Here is a 19,792-nt window from a genome sequence, read left to right as displayed (position 1 = left end):
CTGTGGCTTTGAAACTTCTGGTGTTGAGACACAATAGAAAAGTGATGACAAGAAACAGATGCAGAAGCTGGTTTGAGCTGATATAATAATACAGGAAGTACTGAAAGTTGACCTTTTCAGACAGAGAACCACTCATCTGAGCTGATCCTGGGTAACAAGGAGCTAAAATAAATTGCCCTTGCCTGGGACCAGAAAATCTTCTTCGTGAGGAAGGAATGACAAGTGAGCTCTGATACTGTCACTTGTTTTGTTACAAGAGTAAACTGTGTGTTCCGTTCTCACCCACTCTCCAAACCTTACATATGTTTTACACACAGAATATTCTTCCTCCTACTCTGATCACTTTGATCCTGTTTTCCTATCTTCCCCCACATTTATTTTGCCAAACAAAATATGAACAGCAGTTGAGTGACAGAACTTCTAACTCCTTGGGTCTCATTGATATGGAGGCATGATCTTTGTAGCAATGCAGACCTGTAACCTTTACGATTCCAAATTATGATGTTTCTCTGAATGCACAGGTTGTCCAATTGTGTTTAATGCATTACTAATCCAAGTTCAGATGTGCTCCAGAGATCTGCATACTTTTCAACATGAACTCGGTCACTTGGCAGAGGAAAACACAAACATCCACAAAACAGAACAGGCAATGGTTGTCACATGCACAGCGAAAATACTGGATAGGCAACACTGAGAACAAAAACAAGGATAAAGGTGTATGGGCACATACTGCACAGAACAGGCTTCCCTACCAGACTCCGATGGTTACATCCTCCTCTGGCTGCAGGTAATAATTACAGGTGTGGTTTAACCCTTGATCCTGTGGTCTTTTCAAGTCAATGAAATATGGGACCCTCACTGAAATACAAAAAAGTAAAAAACATAATAATAATTAAAAAAAACAGAATATGAAACCTTTTAATTTTTACCTTTATTTTCTTACAAAACTGCTTTACCAAGGCACTGGAGAGTTGTACAAACTGGTCCACTGTGCTGGGAAGACCTTATTCTTTCTGTGTGAAAGAATGAACTGGCCACAGCTGTGACTAAAATATGAACATCAAAGAGAGCAGGTAAGAAGACACAAGCAACCATCAAAAAAACAGGGAGCAGGCTAAAATTAAGAGGTGGGGGAGACAGACAAAGCTTCCCGTGACACACATTTAACCACCTCTGCCCAGCCTGCTTTGTAAATCTCCCAGCCACGAGACAGTCGCTCCTGCTGCATCAGTGGGGTGGGTTAGCTGGTTTGGCAAAACTTTACTGTTTGCATCGTAGCTGTAATGGAAGTTACTGATGGGACAAACTCCCTGGGATAAAGGGTGCATCCCAGAGCTGTAACATGTTTCAGGATGACACGTGGTTTCAGCCTCTATAATACAACAACCTAAAGGAGATACTACATTATAGTAGCAGACACCACATGGTTCGTGTCCTGTAAGAGTAAGATAAATTGTGTTAAACACTGTCCTCCTGAGCCTTTGAGGAGGATATGCAGTTTGTTAGCCCACTCTTCAAAGACTATCAAATAATTGCCGTATCTCCCAGACACTGCAGCATTTAAAAGAGATCATGTTAGGCCAGAAACTTCATCTCTTCAGGAAGAGAACCCTGAAAACAAAATCATTACACCTCAATTCGATCTTCCAAATGTTTTATGTTCCCCAGCTTATACAATACACAGTTGTTCGTTGCTTGTTACATTCACCGATTCAAACATGAGCGACATCAGGAAAGTCAAACATCAAACATTTTCAGCATTTTGTTTTCCATTGCTTGGTTCACAAGCTACATCTTATAGACACTGTGCAATGTGCTAAATGAGAGGATGTGCTTAGTCTAAATGCTTCCTTTTCCATCACCAATGCTGTATGGCCTGTGCTTAGTCTAAATGCTTCCTTTTCCATCACCAATGCTGTATGGCCTCTCTAGGCAGCCTCTGACACACCCAATACCAAGGCAGATGCTATAGAGATCTACTGACAGCATCAGTTTTAAGGACTCTCTTTTCCCAGTGATTCAGGCTTTTCCCATAAACTTGAGCTCCACTCCAGCAGGGCCAGGAAGTCTGTCTCCTGGAAATTTAGTGACATAACAATTAACATACCAAAGTTTTTGTGCTACTGACACACAAAGAAGCACTGATAATGGTGACAGTCTGTGCTGGTTTTGGCTGGGATAGAGTTAATTTTCTTCACAGTAGCTAGTATGGGGCTACGTTTTGGATTTGTGCTGAAAACAGTGTTGATAATGCAGTGATGTTTTCCTTACTGCTGAGCAGCGCTTACACAGAGCCAAGGCCTTTTCTACTTCCCACCCCACCCCACCAGCAAGCAGGCTGGGGGGGCAGAAGAACTTGGGAGGGGACACAGCCGGGACAGCTGACCCCAACTGACCAAAGGGATATTCCAGACGATACGACATCATGCTCAGCATATAAAGCTGGGGGAAGAAGGAGGAAGGGATGCGGAGGGGGAGACACATTCACAGTTATGGTGTTTGTCTTCCCAAGTTACCGTTACACTTGATGGAGCCCTGCTTTCCTGGAAATGGCTGAACACCTGCCTGCCAATGGTAAGTGGTGAATTAATTCCTTGTTTTGCTTTGCTTGTGTGCACAGCTCTTGCTTTACCTATTAAACTGTCTTTATCTCAGCCCCTGTGTTTTCTCGCTTTTACTCTTCCAATTGTCTCCCCCATCCCACCGGGGAGGAGTAAGTGAGTGGCTGCGTGGCGCTTAATTGCTGACTGGATTAAACCACTTCACTTACCACCCAAAAAAGAGTCACTAAACATGCCACAAACATGAAAACCAAGCCAGACATCAGCCAATGTCAACCTGACAAATCTGGCCCCTTAGACTGCAAATCTATACCTGTGAAGTCTGTTTGCTCTTATGCAAAAGCATGTGGAAGTGTCCCAGACAAAGCATGCACATCACCAGAGACCCGCTGGGTCACTGTGCTGTCACCGCAGAACTCTGCGATGCTCTCACAAGGGTGGTGGATCCTCCAAGAGGATGGTAGGTTCTGCGGTCAAGGTCTGGACAGGCACACAAGTCACTCCTAGCAGTGTTTTGAGAAAGTTATTCAAGTTCTCTCTGCCTCGATTTTCCCATTTGCCAAATCTGTTATGATTTTCTTGTGCAATTTTGTAATACAAAAAGATACAAAGAGGAACATACTAACGTTAGTGATGGGGGCCAGGTAAGCATCTACCTCAAAGCAAGAGAAAAATATAAAAGTACAGGCAATTTTTATGTATGGCCATTTATCACTGGGATGGTCCACCTATTCTACACACACAAACATATCGCCATCATCATCATATAGGCATACATCACACGGAGACTTAGCACGTTAAAGGTTTTTTAGTGACATGTTTCAGAGCTATTTGATATTACTCGTAACACATCACACGACAAAAATCATATGATTTGTTAATCATACTGATACACTAAATCTGATCTAGTCTGTATTTATGCTTCTAGAAATCTCGGTTTTCTGAAGACTTCCAGCAGAGACAGCTTGAGATGTCTACCCCATATGCTCATGTATCTCATAACCTGGAATAAAAGTCCGTCCTCAAGAACAAATCCAGATGTTGGTTCAGTTGCTAAACAGCGGGAGCACAGCTATCGATTCATCTTTAGCTATCTCAAGAAACAAATGGAAGCACTTTCTCCTGAAGCTCTGTGCTACTGTTTTGGAAGCAAATCTCAAACTACACAAAAGGAGGAGTAAAAGATGGCTGAAGAGTAGCGATTTATACTCAGAAATTAAAAAAACAGTATAACAGGGCAAACCCTACGCCACTCCTGTGGAGGAGAAATGTCACTCTCCAGTGCAGAAGAATTACTCAAACATGTCAATGTTCTTCTAGTAAGTGTGTTAGAATGCACTTTGCATTACGGTAAATAGTTTTTCATGGGAGTACCATCACAAGTAAAATCTGACTGCCATTATATAAAGCAGTAGGAACAACGTTGCAGTGATATTAGTGCAAGTACTAGTACAAGAAAGTGTTATGGAACAATTATTTCGTTCACTTGGGAACGAACAGAGGTAGGGACTTCAGGGAGACCTAGCAAAGCTCTGCAAGGGCAAATTAAAATCATCACTGAAAAAGCAAGGTGACAAAAATGGAAGTAACCTGCATTATTCACCTTACCCAGCTGTCAGTTCTGACAATCAAGGCACAAGTACTGGCCACGGATGTGCACACTTCACAGTGACCATGATCCTAGGTATTAGAATATACAGAGCATACAACCAAAATGACAGAAGTTACATAAAAGCAACATAGCTGTAGTTGGTCCTTCTAGCTTCTACAGTCAAAGGAAGATATTTTTCAACACTTCATTACAAAACACAAGTGAGGTTTAAAGACAAATTTAGATGGCAAAGAAGCCTCTCTCATACAGTGATGCTCCGTTATTTTCCATCCCGTGGATGCTCAAGCCTCCCTGGGCGACCTGGGAGCTGAGCCAGCTCACCAGACCCACTGTACTGCCAGTTTGACCAAATGCAAAGGCTAAAGAGACACAAGGAAACAGTCAATCTGAATGCATAAAGAGGTCTCTTCTGTCCCAAACAGAATATTCTCCTAAAATGCTTTCAGGTGGAGAGTCACTGCCTGGAAAACAATTAATGGGATTTAATTTCACTTACTTGTTGTCATTCATGCAACTTCGTTGAACCCTTCAGAAAAATGCATTCGACATATTGCACGGTTTTCCTGAAGGAGACCCTTTCAGCTGAAAGCTGACTTCAGTTTGGTCACTGTATTTGTATAAAGACATACTACAAAGACCACTAGGGCCACAGAGAATGCTTTCCAAACCATAGTTTGGATAACTTACAACCTGTGAAAGTTCATATCCTTCACAAGCTATACACATGCAGGGTGAAAGTGAAGGCAGACAAATGAAAGATAAAGACACTCCTCCCCTTCAGCCCTCACCCATCCCAACAGACTGAGTCACTTACCAAAGTTTAGGAAGACCAGCTTTGCCTGAATAGCAGGGCAAAGTTTTACTAGAAATGGAATCGCTATGTACACTCCCAGCAACCAGATTATTAACTTCCGCAATCGAAACCATAATCCATATCGCCTGTATAAAAGAAAAAAAAAAAAAAAAAAAAGAGAGAAAGACAGACCTGAATACAGCAGGAATTTTATGAAGCAATTTTCACAATGATCTGTGTGCTTGGTGTATTTGAAAACCTGGTCATTTACTCTTTAAAGAAAACTAACTTTAAACAGTTTATGTAGCCTCAGTTGTTTGAAAGAGGCAGAAGTAACCAAACTGTCAGCTGATGATATGCAGCTTAGAAAAAGGGAACAGAAACTCCCCACTAATTACATTTTGAAACACTCTGTAACAAGAGCTTTTTTCTGCTGATTTAACAGATTTCAGGATCTCTAGAAATGCATATCACATGCCTGTCCCCAAAAAGTAGCCTGACTGCACTTCCCATTTAAATCACAATTAGCAACATTTTGTTCAGTTAGATTTTCAGATATTTTGAGGAACTATGTGCAATGAGACTGATAAAATTACACGTGATCTCATGTACAGACTGGAACAGACATTCTGCTAAAAGGGTTCATACCTCTCAATGCTCTGGAAAGCAAATCTAAGTTATAAAACATTATGAAATTAATCTTATCTGCAGCATCACTCTCTATGTGTCCAGACTGAGTTTGGAGCAATTGCCCCAACACTTTATTTCTATTTTCTTCTAAATACTCTGATCAGGAATAAGCTACAAAAAAAACCCCAAACCAACACCACAAAAACAAACAACCGACAACAACAACAAAAAAAAACAATCAAAGAACCACACAGCAGCTAGTTAAGCAATTTTTCTCAAAATATACTTTATTGCCTCAGAATAATTACCACATACACACTCATATACATATATATGCATGTACATATACATAAAAGTGTACTTCTAATGGTCTAGTTGATTAACATTTTATGGGCAGAAACACTGAGGCCCTCGACTATCACTGCAGTCAAGAACTAAAAGGCATGTAAACCCTTCAGGCAACACAACTTCCTTTGCTTTCCAGCAGACAGTCTCAAGCAGGAACGATGTTGCACACCAGTGAGCAACCAGTTCTCAGTATCGGGAACTGCCAGCAGCTGAAAGCAGAGATCAATTTTTCCAAGAGGCATGAAGTTATTAATCTCCCATTTGGCAATTTTAGGAGCTGACACACACCACTTGCTCCACACTAGGGCTGAGAGGGTTTGAACACTGTCAGCTAGTATAAACTATCAAAAAGAGAGCCTGAAGACCTCTTTTTAAAGCATTTCTACAAGAAATACAAGTGTACAGACAGAACTGGGATGGAAATAGTTTAATCACGTACCAAAATCTTCAAGATCTCAACAGCTTTGTAGTCCTAGGCTAAAGCCAAGGCTCTCAGGAACAGTTTTTCAGCTCAGTGAAAAAGGAGACACTCCAACACCACCACCCCACCCAGTAAGTTTTTGACAGGATTGCCAGGATACTCACAGGGAATAGCTGATCCTCCTATCCATCCAAAACCTGCCTTCATCACACTACTGCCCGCCTACAAGTAGCTGTCTGTTTCCTCTCACCCAGGAACTGGAAACATCTACATCAAAACTGATGCACTTCTCTTGACAAGCTAAAGGAACTGCATTTTCCAAGAGGGAAAAAAATACATCACTAAGACACTGCCAACCAGCTCTGACTGCAACAAGTCCATGTCGAAAGGTTCAACAGATTTTAATACTTCCCATGGCAAACCTGACAATGAAGAGGTGAAAAAAGCCAGCAAGGCTTCCAGTGACATTTCCACACCTCAAGCCCAGTTTCCTAAAGTATTAAGGAAAGCAGAAACAGCAAAGGACTGACGGAGGAAACAGTACAAAACAAGGGCTTTACAAGAACATTATTGAGTACCAAAGCCTTAGACTGACCCACCTCTGCCCCATGGAGAGCAGCAAATACAGGCAAAAGAGGCAGAGGTCCTGAGTGCACAAGCAGTAACAAGCAACACAAAGTCTGCCTACAGTTGTGGTCTTTGAGAGGCACCCAGCAGACGTACTGTACAGCCCGGCTCTGCAGACCAATCCGCTGTGAAATGCTGTAAGGTCAGCTAAATACACATGCAAACCCTACAACTTTGGAAAAAAAAACCAAAACCACACATTTTGCTTGGGCTAATCACAGCTGATCACAGCTCTCCACTCTCAAAACCAGCTTTCCACAACCATCCCCACATTAGCACCTACCGCCTATTTCCATTCCTGGAAGAGGTTTGTGGAAGAGAAGGAGAAGAGAGATCACTGAATGGTAGCTGACATTTAGTTGACATTTAGCAATCAGGATATAATTTAGCTCTCTTCAATGAGAGAAGTGTGTCTTTTAGTTAAAACTTTTTCTCTTGTTTGGCTGGTTGCTCAGACTTAACAGAACCTCGCAGTTTCCCCTCACCTCACGCTTGAGAGGTGGTTGCCATCACCACCTTCCCACTGAGAACGGTAACATGGGTGAGCAACCAGAGGGGATGGGGCTTTCCAGCAAGCTGTCCTGTCTGGGGCCCAGATCCTGATGCAGCCAAACACAGCTCTCCTGGGGGACTTTTGCATACACCAGGATTTCAGTCCTACAGAAAAAAATCCCACTTGTTTAGAAAGGCACCAGAGTCAGGTCTGAACTCCTCCAGGCACAACCAGAGCACATCAAATACAGGTTCTTCAGATGTCTGGGTTGCAAAAGCACTCGGCATGACCCAGCCACAAGCTGGAACCAGGAACAGAAAACGCTGAAGACTACATTGTCCGAGTAATGCTGTCAGAGCTCAAGAATGATTTTAGTTTCTCTTTTTTTGAGACTGAACCGAGACATTTCTTCCTTTGCTCTGGTACCCCACACCAAATGCTAATCGGTAATGTGACATTTACACCTCATCTCCAGGGAGATGTCTACTTAAAATGCAACCAGGGCAAAGCCTCTATCTGTCAACTATCCATCTCTTCTCCCGATAAATCCAAGACAACGTGCTGAAGTACAGACGTTGTAAAATTATCAGGTAAGTCTTTAGTGAGCAATTTAGCTAAATTAAGCTGTTCTTGCTCTGCAGAAAAGCTATTTCAGGAAATAAATGCCTTGTACAGGGAGCTTCTGGTGTGCTCAGGAAAAGGCAGCAGCAACATACTTTTGACCCCCTTTTCACCAGGTAACTCAGTCAGTCTTAGTTAGAAAATACAAGTGAGTTAGAGAATAAGCAGCTGCAAACTGGTGACATTGAAGAATATCATAAACAGATTTCTAGGAACAATAAAAGTAATGTCTAAAAACAAAAAAAACCCCGACAACAAAAAAAACCCCACACCTACCCAAAACACCCAACCCCAAGTCACCCCAAAATCAAAAAAATCCCCACTGACATCACATTTTCTCCCTCTGCCCAGCTTCTGGGTTCTGTCCAAACACAGGCAAAATATGAAGTAGTTTTTGCTTCACGCAGGTTTCCAAAGTGGATTTGAAGATACAGTCTCTCTCCAGACATATTTAAATCTGAAAGAAGAAAGTCTTTCCTGTGAGTGTGACATCAGAGACGGAAAATATTCCTGGTAATTTACACCTGGACAAAAGTCCTATATTCACTCAGAACAAGCGTATTTGGCATTTGGGCAAACAGTTAAGAGTACCTGGCTGGCAAGGAGAAGCTGGGGGTCCTCTTCATGAGAGCTTCTCCTAAGTGTGCTATCTTTACCAGCACCAAGAGAACTGCAGGCACAAACATCCTTCGTCTAACCATGGAAAATGACTGCCAAACTAAGATTTAAGTACCGCACCATCACACAACAGGTATTTCAAGCCATGGTCCACAATTACAGCGTGTCTGCAAAGAGCAACAGAAGCAAGCAAATTTAATATGGGCATATTTCAATTCACAGTACTGGTGTTCCTCCCTCCTCTCCAGCAAACTTGGGAGGTTTCATGAACAGAGAGTGTCCACTGACCACGCTACTGTGGTGTGTTCTGCATGCAGATTCAGATTAAAATAATTTCCCTGGAGAGCACCTGAATCACTTCTGTGTCAGAAGTACACCAGAAGAGTTTCCATTGGGATCTCCTTATCAGCTGTGCTACAAGGGTGAAAGGGCAGGCCAAGGGCGAAACAAGAGACTGGTATCAACAGAGCTGCAGTCTAGCAAGAACAAAATTTATCAGAAACACACAAACACTGGGCTTGCCGTCCCAGAAGGACCTACAGACAAATGCACATACAGCCCACATGGCCTTTGCCATGCAGCAGAGGCAACAGTAAAAGAAAATGCTCACAGACACCCAAATACAAGACTACGTTTGTTCAGCGAATGCTGTTTCTCTGGCTTGCTCTAGTGTCCTTTGAATCATCAGCTGTTCAAACTGCAAACTGACAATCCTTTCCCAGCAGGAATTCAGAGCATGGGATGTGGAGAGCCAACACCATTTTCATTCTTGGTCACGCAAGGTACCTTCTTGGTCACGCAAGGTACCTCCTGATTACCAGGTGACAAAAGTTACTTTAAAAGTGGTAGAGGAAGAAATAAATAACATGAATAATGGTATAACAAGAACACGTTCCCCCACTTTTCTAACAGAAAACATTAAAAAAAAAAAATCAATACATTCCTCCCCACAGACAAGGATCAAGAGCATAACAATGAGGAAGTAGACAAAGGCATGGGCAAAAGATTAAAAAAACTGAGGGTCAAAGGGAATTTAAAGGACTGGGATGAATTTCTTTGGGTAAACAGTGTTGTACCCAGACCAACCTATTCTACAACCTGGAAACTGCAACTGAGCCCCAAGCATACAGCGGCATACAGAAACAACACAGCAGCCACGCACAGGGCGAGACAGCCCACACATCAAGTCACTGGCAAGCCTTCCAGCCTTCCTTTAAACAAGGGATGGTTTCTAGCCCAGGTAGGATCTTCAAGAGCATTTGTCTTCCCTTCCTATAGGAAGTCTGGACAGTGGTGTTGCACAGGGCTCCTCCTTCTTACAGGTCCTAAAGGGGGAAAGGATCACCCAATCTTTCTTCTCCCCCCACAGAGGCCATCTGAGCCACTCAAGCTGATTAATCTTTTGTTTTATTTCACTTGTTCCCTGCCAAGAAAATAAAAAAGGAAAAGCAAAAAACCTTCCAACTGTGTGAAAGCACATTCAGAGAAAGCCTCTCAGCTCCTGAATGGGAGTTCTCAGGCAGGCGGTGGGTCTTATCTCCACTTCCAAATGTTACCAGCAGCTTTTAGACAGCTTGTGCAATGACATGCACCAAAGTAATTTTCCACTACAAGATTAATATGGGTAGTCTTCTCGTCTGGTTTGCTGCAAAGCCTGCTTTATGTGCAGCCAAATGCAAACTGAAAAGATGCAAATGTCAAAGGGTTTGTCCCCTCCTGGTTTCTGTGCACAGCGAACGAAGCTGCATAGGGCAAATAGGCAACCATGTGATTCTTTTATTTCGAGCCCAGCTATGCAGAATTCTCCTCAATGAAAAGTCTGCAGCCAAGCCTTAATTCTGCTTCACTGGAGGTACTGTATAGAGAGCAGGGAGGTTGAATTATAGAAAATTCATCCAATCCTGAAAACAGATCTTCCCCCGAGTTCTTGAAAGCCAGTGGGAACACAGCAGTATCCACCAGAACTCTTAGATTCTGAGCAACTGATCCCTCCCTTTGGCATTAGGATCCTTTTTAACAGGATCAGTTCACTGCAAAACAACTTGAAAAGAAAAATCAAAGGCGCCAAACTCACCTTGCTATTCTAGGGATTAAGTGATCATCTAAAAAAAAAATCATAAACCACAATCCTGGAAACAAGACACAAATATAAAGGCATTACTCATTTTTTTCCCCAAGCTTGTTTCATAAAGCAACGCCCAAAAATCATGGACATAAACTGCATGGGTATCTGCATCCTCAGAGGCTTTTAGTTTCAATCAATTCCTAAAAATCTTTGCTCTTGGAAAGATCTGAAAAACAAGAAGAAAATTAGCTCTACCAGATTGCTTTGCCATCTCCTAGGAAAAGTTCCTTAAAATCTTGAACCTTTGCTCTTTCTGAAGAAATATTCTAGTCTCTCTCTAGAAATCTAGACTGCAGTACAGTTTCATCACTTCAGCACTTCTACAAAAGAATGAAGATACTACATTGCAAAGAGCTGTGCAGAGCATATTTTTACAAAGGGTAAAGGACTTAACGATGTTTCAAGCATCCAGCAGTAGAATAAATTGTTACTGACACATGCCATGTCTGTGAAGGACACGATTTACTTTTTGATGCTGCAAAAGACAACCTGATCTTTCAGCTATTGGGACGAGACAGAAAAGGTTGGGTATCTATTTGTTCTTTGACAGCCTCTATAATTCAAGTACAAATCTATCTGCACATAAAGCCGAGCATTAACAGTAGAAGTTGTTAGATCTGTTACCAGGAAGTATCAGTCAATTAACACAAGGTAAATTTCCATTCTATGCCATCAAAGGTACAGAAGATGCAACAGACAAATTAATACCTAATCCTATGACTTTCACCACTGTAGCATCCAAAATGTTCATCATTCGACTTAAGAAAAGCATCTGAAATCAGGGACTATTTTAGTCACGTCATAGATACACAAACAATAAAGAGGTTATAAGAGATCCTGAGAAGTCACCCAGTCTATTCCCTCATCCTACAAAGGACACGCTAAAACAGTTGTCTGTGTAATTCCTCCTACCAACTCCTGGCAAAGTACAACAGTCCACGCTTAACGAACGTCCCTCTGGAGATGCAGAGCTGAGCTAGACGGACTGAAGTTCGCCAGGTTCACGCAACAAATCAGACTAGCTGACTTCTCACTGAACAGTGATCTTTCCTAGAAAAAGAGAAGGGTACCAGAGTACTTCAAAAGCTGAATAAAGATTTAACCAGTAGGCAGAGATAGAAAAAGCTATCCATATCTCAAAATCCAGCTAAGCTACTAAATGGTCCTATTTACACCAATGAGAAAGTGGGAAAGGGGGGGTGAATAAAACACTAAGCACACCTTCTTAAATATTGGCCTTAAAAAGCTAGGATGGAGCAAGGCATTCAAGCCTCTACCAGCAGAGACCGAGCCCAGGAAAATCTACTCCACTCCATAGTTCCCACAGCCTACTTAGTTTGACTGTACCCAGGAGCAAACAGTTGGGATGTTCTACTATTTCTCTTTTAATTAAAAGACAAATTAACAGGAATAACAGGCTTAATAAGGTAGTGGAAAAGGCAACTAATTTAAAGCCTACGGGTTTTTATAAAAAAAGATAGAAAAGAAAGGCAAGTTGAGTTTTTTTGAGAATGTTTTCAAACATGCAAGCTCCACCTTCAGGTTCCTTGGAATATATGACAGCTTATTTTTTAAACAGACATACCACCAACAGTGATGGAAAGTGAAGGTGTCCCAGCAGAGGGAAAAGCTCAAAAACTAGCATTGACAAGGAGCTGTCAGTACACCCATAAAACCTTTTGAGTGAGCATTTGACAGGAGATTCAAACTGTTCTAACCATAGAAAAACACTGCCAGCTACTGAAATTTTGGGGTTTTTTGCTGCAAAGCAAAAAATGCTTTCTTCCTTTTTTTTTTTTTGTTGCTGAATAGTATGTTGTATTTCTGAAGCACAGCAGAAAGCTGTCATAAGCACTAGCTTATTTCTCTGTTCATAGCAGTACCACAGAAAGACAGTGAAAGCTGCATACACAGCTCCATGGAAGTGCTGCATGTCAGCAAACAGAACCAGAATATTTTGCCTATATGTTAATCAGCACTTTCAGCACCCCACACCTTATTTTACATTAACAATGTCCCATGTAACACCAACCAAAAGGCTACTAATGCTGCCTTCAGTTAGGCCTGCTGGATTTCTGTCATCTTTAAAAAAAAAAAAAACAAAACAAAACAAAAAACCACACACATGACCTTTCAGTCAGAGAAGTTACCCAAGTTCATTTGACAAGCTCTACATGCGTAAACTACGCAGTTTATCCCACTTTCCATTCACTTCCATACCCATGCAGATTGAAGTTGGCAAATGTTAATGAGGCCATAAAAGAAGATTCATCGTAGGAAAGACCTGAACCTGTACACGCATCATAGCGGACACATGCAAATACATATAAAATTAGCTTTTCAAATTTATCAGCTTGTAGACATGGTTTAGCAGCTGTGGTAGAAAAGCCTGCCCAAAGAAGGAGCCTCCAGGACCTTTTCTTTTGTCAGTGGCATCAGCTTACAAAGACTGTACAACTGCCGCCTTAAACACATTCCTCTTCAGCAATGTCCTTTCCCTCCCTTCACTGCAAACTGTCTATTCCCAAACTCTTCCCTGAGGCTTTCTTACCCATTTCAGCCCCAAAACAAGCTGTTGCCTGCAGGGCATCTCCTTTTGGCTGGGGTAAGAGCTTCAGGCAGTGTTGTTCCAACTACCTGAATGCAGATGAGGTTTGAAACTTTAAGCTCCCAAAATTCCCCAGTCCACCACTTCATTACCTAGCTGCCCTCTTGCAGGCCAGACTTTCACTTAGACTGCTTCTGTGCCTCCTTCTGATTAATATCAAGTGATTAAACATTAACTTAAAACAATAAACAGCAAGAAGGAAGCCATCTAGCTAGTAATTTACAAGAATTCAGGTCTGTCTCTCCAAGACATATAACTGCAAAGTAAAGGAGAGCATCTCAATTAATTGGGTTTTTCAGAAGGGACCAGCAAGCTCCAGCTATCAAGACCTTAATAACTACATTTCAGCTTGTGGAATAGGGAAAGATCTTGAGTAGGACCTGCAAGAATCAAGATTCCAGTGCACCAAGACAGGGAAACGTGACATGAGCACTCAGGATAAGGGGAAATGGAAGGCACTGCTAATCAGCCAGCCAATAGCAATGAAATGCCAGGTAGGGTCATACAGGGACTCAGAGCACAGCAGGAAAAATAAATGAAGCCCATAAAGTGAAGGAAAGGGAAGTTAGTGTACAATGTTAATGAGCAGAAATAAAGGAGCAGCCTGCAGGTAAGGTATAGGCCTTTGGCAGTGAAACACGTTTGCCAAAAGCAGAGCAAATGAAGCAAGGTAGGGAAAGGCTCACACAAACAAGCATTTATTCACACACCCCACAGGACAAGGACATGGGAGCTACATCTAACTCTTCCCCCTCGAGCATCCTGTCCCTTCCCAATGCCATGCCTTGGGCTCTCCTTCACAACCATCCCCTAAGCTGACTACCCCTGAAAGGTAGTAACAATACTGCTTGTCTGATTAAATCACTGTAAGTATTGACACTTCCTTTGAAGGACAGGAGCTTGGACCATCAGTCTTGATAACCTACAATTCTAATTGCGTGAAACCAACATGTGTGTCACAGACCAGGAGACAAGAATGAGCTGAACACTTGGCAATACAGCACTGATTTATTTAAAATGCATACTGACAGCATGACCTAAGCAACAGCTATGTTACTTTTCAATACTTAGGTAAAATGGTATTGGCATTAATGTGAATTGTGTGTGACAAGATTAACCCAAAAGCCGTGTTTGAAGAATAAGGGAGCAGATGCTTCTGTTATTTTAAGTATGCAGCAAACAATGAATAATTATACCCTAAGCAACTGAACAATTGACTTTTGGGACAGAAAAGAAGGCTTGGGGATTAGGGTTTTAAGATTGTTGACTTGCCTTGAAAGCATCTTCTGCAACAGCTGTTTAGTTTGCGCCAGAACATTTCCAGTATGAACCATTTGTTTAAATTCTACGATTATGCTTTCTCCAGAGCTCCCCAGCAACGCTGCTGACACTAATCAAATCTGAAGTCACCCACACTAGATTTTAGGCAAGCTTGGCATTGAGATACCACTGTGGTGCAAGTACACTCCCTCCACAGTGTTTACTGAATTCTTAAGTTTTCCACTCATTTCACAGCTGACAGCTGGTTTATATTAAAGGCACAGCCCTGTCAATAGTCCACGAGCTGGGGAACGCAAAGCTGTCTGCAAATGAAAGAGGAAAAAACAGAACATAAACACGACAAAACTGAAACAGCACCAGAAGTGCAAAACCGGAGCTTGAGACCAGCTGAGTTGGATTTTTATTGAAGCAGTACAGCTCATTTCTCTCCATCACACTCTCCTTCACGAGGAGGAATATTGGGGTGCACAAGCAAAGGTTCAAGAGCAGAACCAATTTAGACATGTAATATTCCACCACAGCTCCTAACTGCCGTTTAACATAAAGCCACTTGCCTGTTGAATGCATACCATAATTGAAAAAGCATACAGTACGGCCAAGCCAGTTCCCCTACCACCACTTAAAACTTGTTAACATGCTGTAAATCCACCAGACATGCATGCGTGTGTTAACCTTGCAGCAATAACAGGACTTTGTTCCTATGGATACACATGTATGAACAGGTCCATATTTCCAAGCTGCACAACTCTGTGGGCATAAAATCATCTTTTCACACAACAGTTTTTGGGAGACAGCCACACAGCTTGAGAATTACCACTACTCGCAGGCTCTGTGCCTCTGGCTCTCTTTTAGACCACCTGAGCAAAAGTCTCATTTGTGTATTGTAGACCTTTTTCCTTTTAAATGCATGAAGATGGTCGTCTTATATTTGTCCAATTGAGAGAGCTCTGCTTTTGCTGGCAAAGATCAGAAGCCATTCCTCCTTGGAAGTCTGAAGCAAAAAAAATGTTTTTGTGTTAGCAGTGATACTGCCACCTTTTAGATGCAGAATACATCATTAGTAATACATTTTGATTACAATGAACCAACAGTTCCTGTTAGAGGCATACAAGCAAACAAGAACACTAAACAATGCCAAAACATTACATATGCTGACCGTCAGCTGAGCACAGTTACATTTAGCTGGCAGTCACACTGCCCTCTGTAATTGTGACCTGTTTAAAAAGGGAGGCTTAGCAAACAGTGCATGGCCATAAAGCAACAGCCATGGTTAAAGAACAGATGTATGAACAGATACAGAACTGCTGTCAGCCTCTGACATACCTTTAACAGGGGGTTATTTTGCATACAGCCAGGAAGATTAATCTGTTCCTGCTTTCATCGGTGCTTTATTCAGGGATTCCAGCTTTAGCTATCATCTCGTTGAGGAAACAATTCCAAAAGGACAGAAAAATTAACGACAATTAAAACCAGAGCCTTTGCTAATACTACAGAACTCTGAAGAGCCAAGCCAGAAAACACATACTCAACAAAGGTGAAAAGCAGGTGTTGGAATTTCTACTTAACTACACAGAAACAGAACATTTTGCAGCACTGTGCATCAGCCTACCACAGTTTAAAGCAAAATGTGGTCCCTACTCCGGTAGTCAAAAGGGGAAAAGAATGCTTTACTACAGACAGCACAAAACTATCAGAAACTGAAAGAAAAGGTTATTCACTATTTCTGCTGGATTTTCAAGGACGAGAGAATGGGACATTTCCAATGATTGTGTCCAAATCACAGTTTTCATATTCAGCAGTATAAAACTGACGTTGCCAGCCTCACTCCTGCTTCCTAAAGGTGCTCTGAAACCAATCGAAACTTTACAAAAAGTGAGATAGGACTGCCTTAGGGAAGAAAACAGAACAGGCTTCCCTTCCTGGGGAATCACAAGGAAGTCTAAAAAATCTACTCTATCCTTAAACACCTTGCACACACTTTCCTCCACAAGCAAGGATGCTGCAACCTGCAAGCCCTGACTCCAAAGCTCCAGTTACATCACCCTCATCTGCGTAGGCTACTCTGTCTCAGAAAAGTCACCCCAGGGGAACTTTACTGCCAGGGGAAAGCAAATCAGCCTCTAGACAGGGTAAATGCATTTACTGTTCTCTGATCTGAGCTAGCATATATCCCACTGAAAAGTACTCTTCCAAGAGGGTTTGGTTTGGGGTTTTTTTTCAGTTATGCCACACAACGTCCTTTATTCTGCACACCTACAGTAACAAGAGAGACGAGGTTCCACATGACCTCATTTCATTTATTCAACACCCATCTCTTCTGCAAGAAGAACTAACCAGCATTTTAAGTGGGTATTAATTTGATTTTAATACAATCATTCACATTTAGAACAGCAGCACAGATACTACAGGAAAGAATATTTGAAATCTCAGCTACCCTTCTTTGTCCGGTGCCTGATGTGCAAGAAGTGTATTGTATAAGTGAAAGGCAGGGCCCACATTTTGGCCCACCCATCGGTTCTTCTTTTCAGAGGCTGAGAAGGAACAACAGGTCTTGCTATTCACACGTCGCCCCTACTAAAACACAACAGGGAGGTAACCAAAGAACACTGTTATCTCTTCCCAAGCTTGATATGAGCAAAAAACTCTGGGCTTAAGAGGAATTCTATATTCTGTTATCTGTGCTTAAAGCCATTCAGCATCCATTCAGACATGGCAGTTACTGAAAAAAGTGAAACTGGCCAGTCTGTTGGGGGAGGATTTTTATTTTTAAAATAAACTCCACAAAGATCGAACTACTTGCACTACTCAAATCCTATATGCCCTCCACTAGAACGTTTTGCTTCAGCTATTTGCTAGATTCAGAAGACAACTTCGATGCCTGGGGTTTTCATGCTCTTCTTTTGATTTCTAAAATTCTCTTTCTGTGGTTTGATAGATTGTGTTGAACAAGGAGAAGGCAGCTGTGGGACTTATTTAAAATATTTTCAAGTGTTTGTGTTTTAAAAGTTAATTTTCTAGCCTAACAATCTTTTTTATTGCTCTACTACTCAGTAAGAGTTACAACACTGAAATAAACGTGGGTTAAACAAACACTTTGATTTGGAAAGTCAACACAGATATCCTTCCTGTTAGCTCAGTTCAGTAGTCACAGTTTAAATGACCAAGGCACTTAGAGTTTAAAATTAGGAGATCCTGCTTGCAAGTTTAAATTGCCTTCAATAAGGAAGAGGCAGAGTTCTGAAGCTCAGTGTTGCACAGTTTTACCAACACTGACTGCTTTGAGAAAGAGATGCGTGTCCACAAGGCGAGAGAGCAAAGCCTAGATCGCAACCTTACTCCTGGATAGGCGATACTAGTGCCAGGCCGGTCTGAAAGGACACATGACAGCTTGCAGAGGTGATTACCTAGAACAACTTCACTCTTTGTCACAGTTCCCGTCCCACAGTTACAACCTCTACGCTCTCCCCTGCCATCCTGCCTTACAGCCAGCTACATTTAACCTGTGTTCTGGTGAACTTTTTGCTATTTCACCAGCTGCCCCAGACTGCTGACTGCCCTATTCATCAGCCCTCATCAACCCTCTCCTCCTGCAAGTTTTACGAACAGTAATTGTCTCATCACTGGGATGGCTGATATACAAAATTACTCAACCTTGACCCCAAGCATGAATTCCAAGATAACTCTCCACTGAGCCAGTTTTCAATAGAGGTAACATACTCTTCGTTAGCAATGCAAAGCCTTTCAATAAAATAAACTACAGTACAAAGTCAAGTGCTTTGGAGAAACAATTTTACCACTGATGCTTTCATCAACCAGGCTGTAATCTTGACAAACCTGTCACATTTTACACTTAAGACCTCTCTTCCACAGGGCAGATCTCTTTTCATTAGTATATATATGTTTAGCTGCTAAATCTTCTTCCACCGAATTGCAAATTAACTCTTACCATTAAAGTTGCACAGACTCTGACTCAGGCTAATGACTTTAAAGTCTCCTAGGTCTCCTGTTACCCTTTTAATACACCAGAAGTACTTTCTTTTAATCTTCTCGTGGTACTGATTCAGTCACAGCTACATTAACATAGTGCTCTCACATTACAGCCTTAGTGAATCTCCCTTGCTTACAATCACTCACTCTCAATGTCAGAAGCTGTCCACTACTGTAACACCAACAACATGACACTTACAGTGCAGCTACCCACTAAGTTTCCAAAACCCAGAGTTTTGTAGGGGAATAGCTGTAGAAGCCTATTTAACTAATTTCACATCCTGGCATGATTACCAAAATAAACTGACCTGCCCTTCAGGCCTGGAAGGATCAAGTAACTTAGCTGTAACCTCCTAAAAGCACATCATGGTGCCTTTCAAAGGAAACTGGACTCAGCAAGCAGGACTCTTCACCTACAGCAGAAGTCCTGCTTGGGTATACTGGGCTTCTTGCACATACCACAGCAGCGGATTCTGGAGAGGAAATGATGCCGCCACCATTAGTTTTAATGAAAACACCACAGTATTGTTTTCACCAAAAAGAAACACATATATATTGCATCCTGGAGAAAGCCTACAGACTCGCTGTGATGACCTGTGACTGCATTTGCAGAGAACTAGATTCCTGGCTCAGCAACTACATGCCATTTATAGCATGAAAGCAAGTCATCCTCAAAAATTAGCTTGTCATAAGTAGACCATTGATCCTCTGTGTAAGTGAAAACAGGCTGGAAATAGACATGGGGATACTGGAGGAAAAAAGGATATCTAGAGGGAAAATCACATATAGGAACCTAAGACTTGTGCTGATGTTAGAAGTTCAGTTTAGCTGGTCATCCTATAGCACAGCATCACACTGGTCAACAACCCAGCCCACGATCATACTCACTGGTATGCCCAAAGGAACCGGTAATGGCCAGTTGAGAAGAAAGGACAGAAAAGATTGTGATAACACCGAGAAGACCCTGGTCTCCACAGACATCTTCACTCCACAGGCGACTAGAAAGTCCTCTCAATCCCAGGAGTTACCCAGAACTATCCATATGTTGGGAAGTTTAGGTATACTGA

General features: G+C 41.9%; 1 protein-coding gene across 3 annotated transcripts in view; it reads right to left on the bottom strand.

The window, feature by feature from the left end:
* ABHD12 (abhydrolase domain containing 12, lysophospholipase) overlaps positions 1–19,792 on the bottom strand; it is a 46,788-nt gene that overhangs the window by 20,359 nt on the left and 6,637 nt on the right. For 2 of the 3 annotated variants that reach the window (XM_052806661.1, XM_052806662.1), the window contains 2 exons: positions 4,988–5,112; positions 753–858 (listed from right to left, as the gene is read on the bottom strand). In XM_052806661.1, coding sequence (XP_052662621.1) covers positions 753–858; positions 4,988–5,112 — 231 coding nt within the window. Of the gene's footprint in view, positions 1–752; positions 859–4,987; positions 5,113–6,529; positions 6,571–19,792 lie in introns of those variants that run through there. The other variant, XM_052806663.1, reaches the window with a different exon arrangement.

This window comes from Harpia harpyja, chromosome 13 (genome assembly GCF_026419915.1).
Source record: "Harpia harpyja isolate bHarHar1 chromosome 13, bHarHar1 primary haplotype, whole genome shotgun sequence".
In the NCBI taxonomy this organism is placed as follows: Eukaryota; Metazoa; Chordata; class Aves; order Accipitriformes; family Accipitridae; genus Harpia; species Harpia harpyja.
This window is presented reverse-complemented; position numbering and strand designations above follow the sequence as displayed.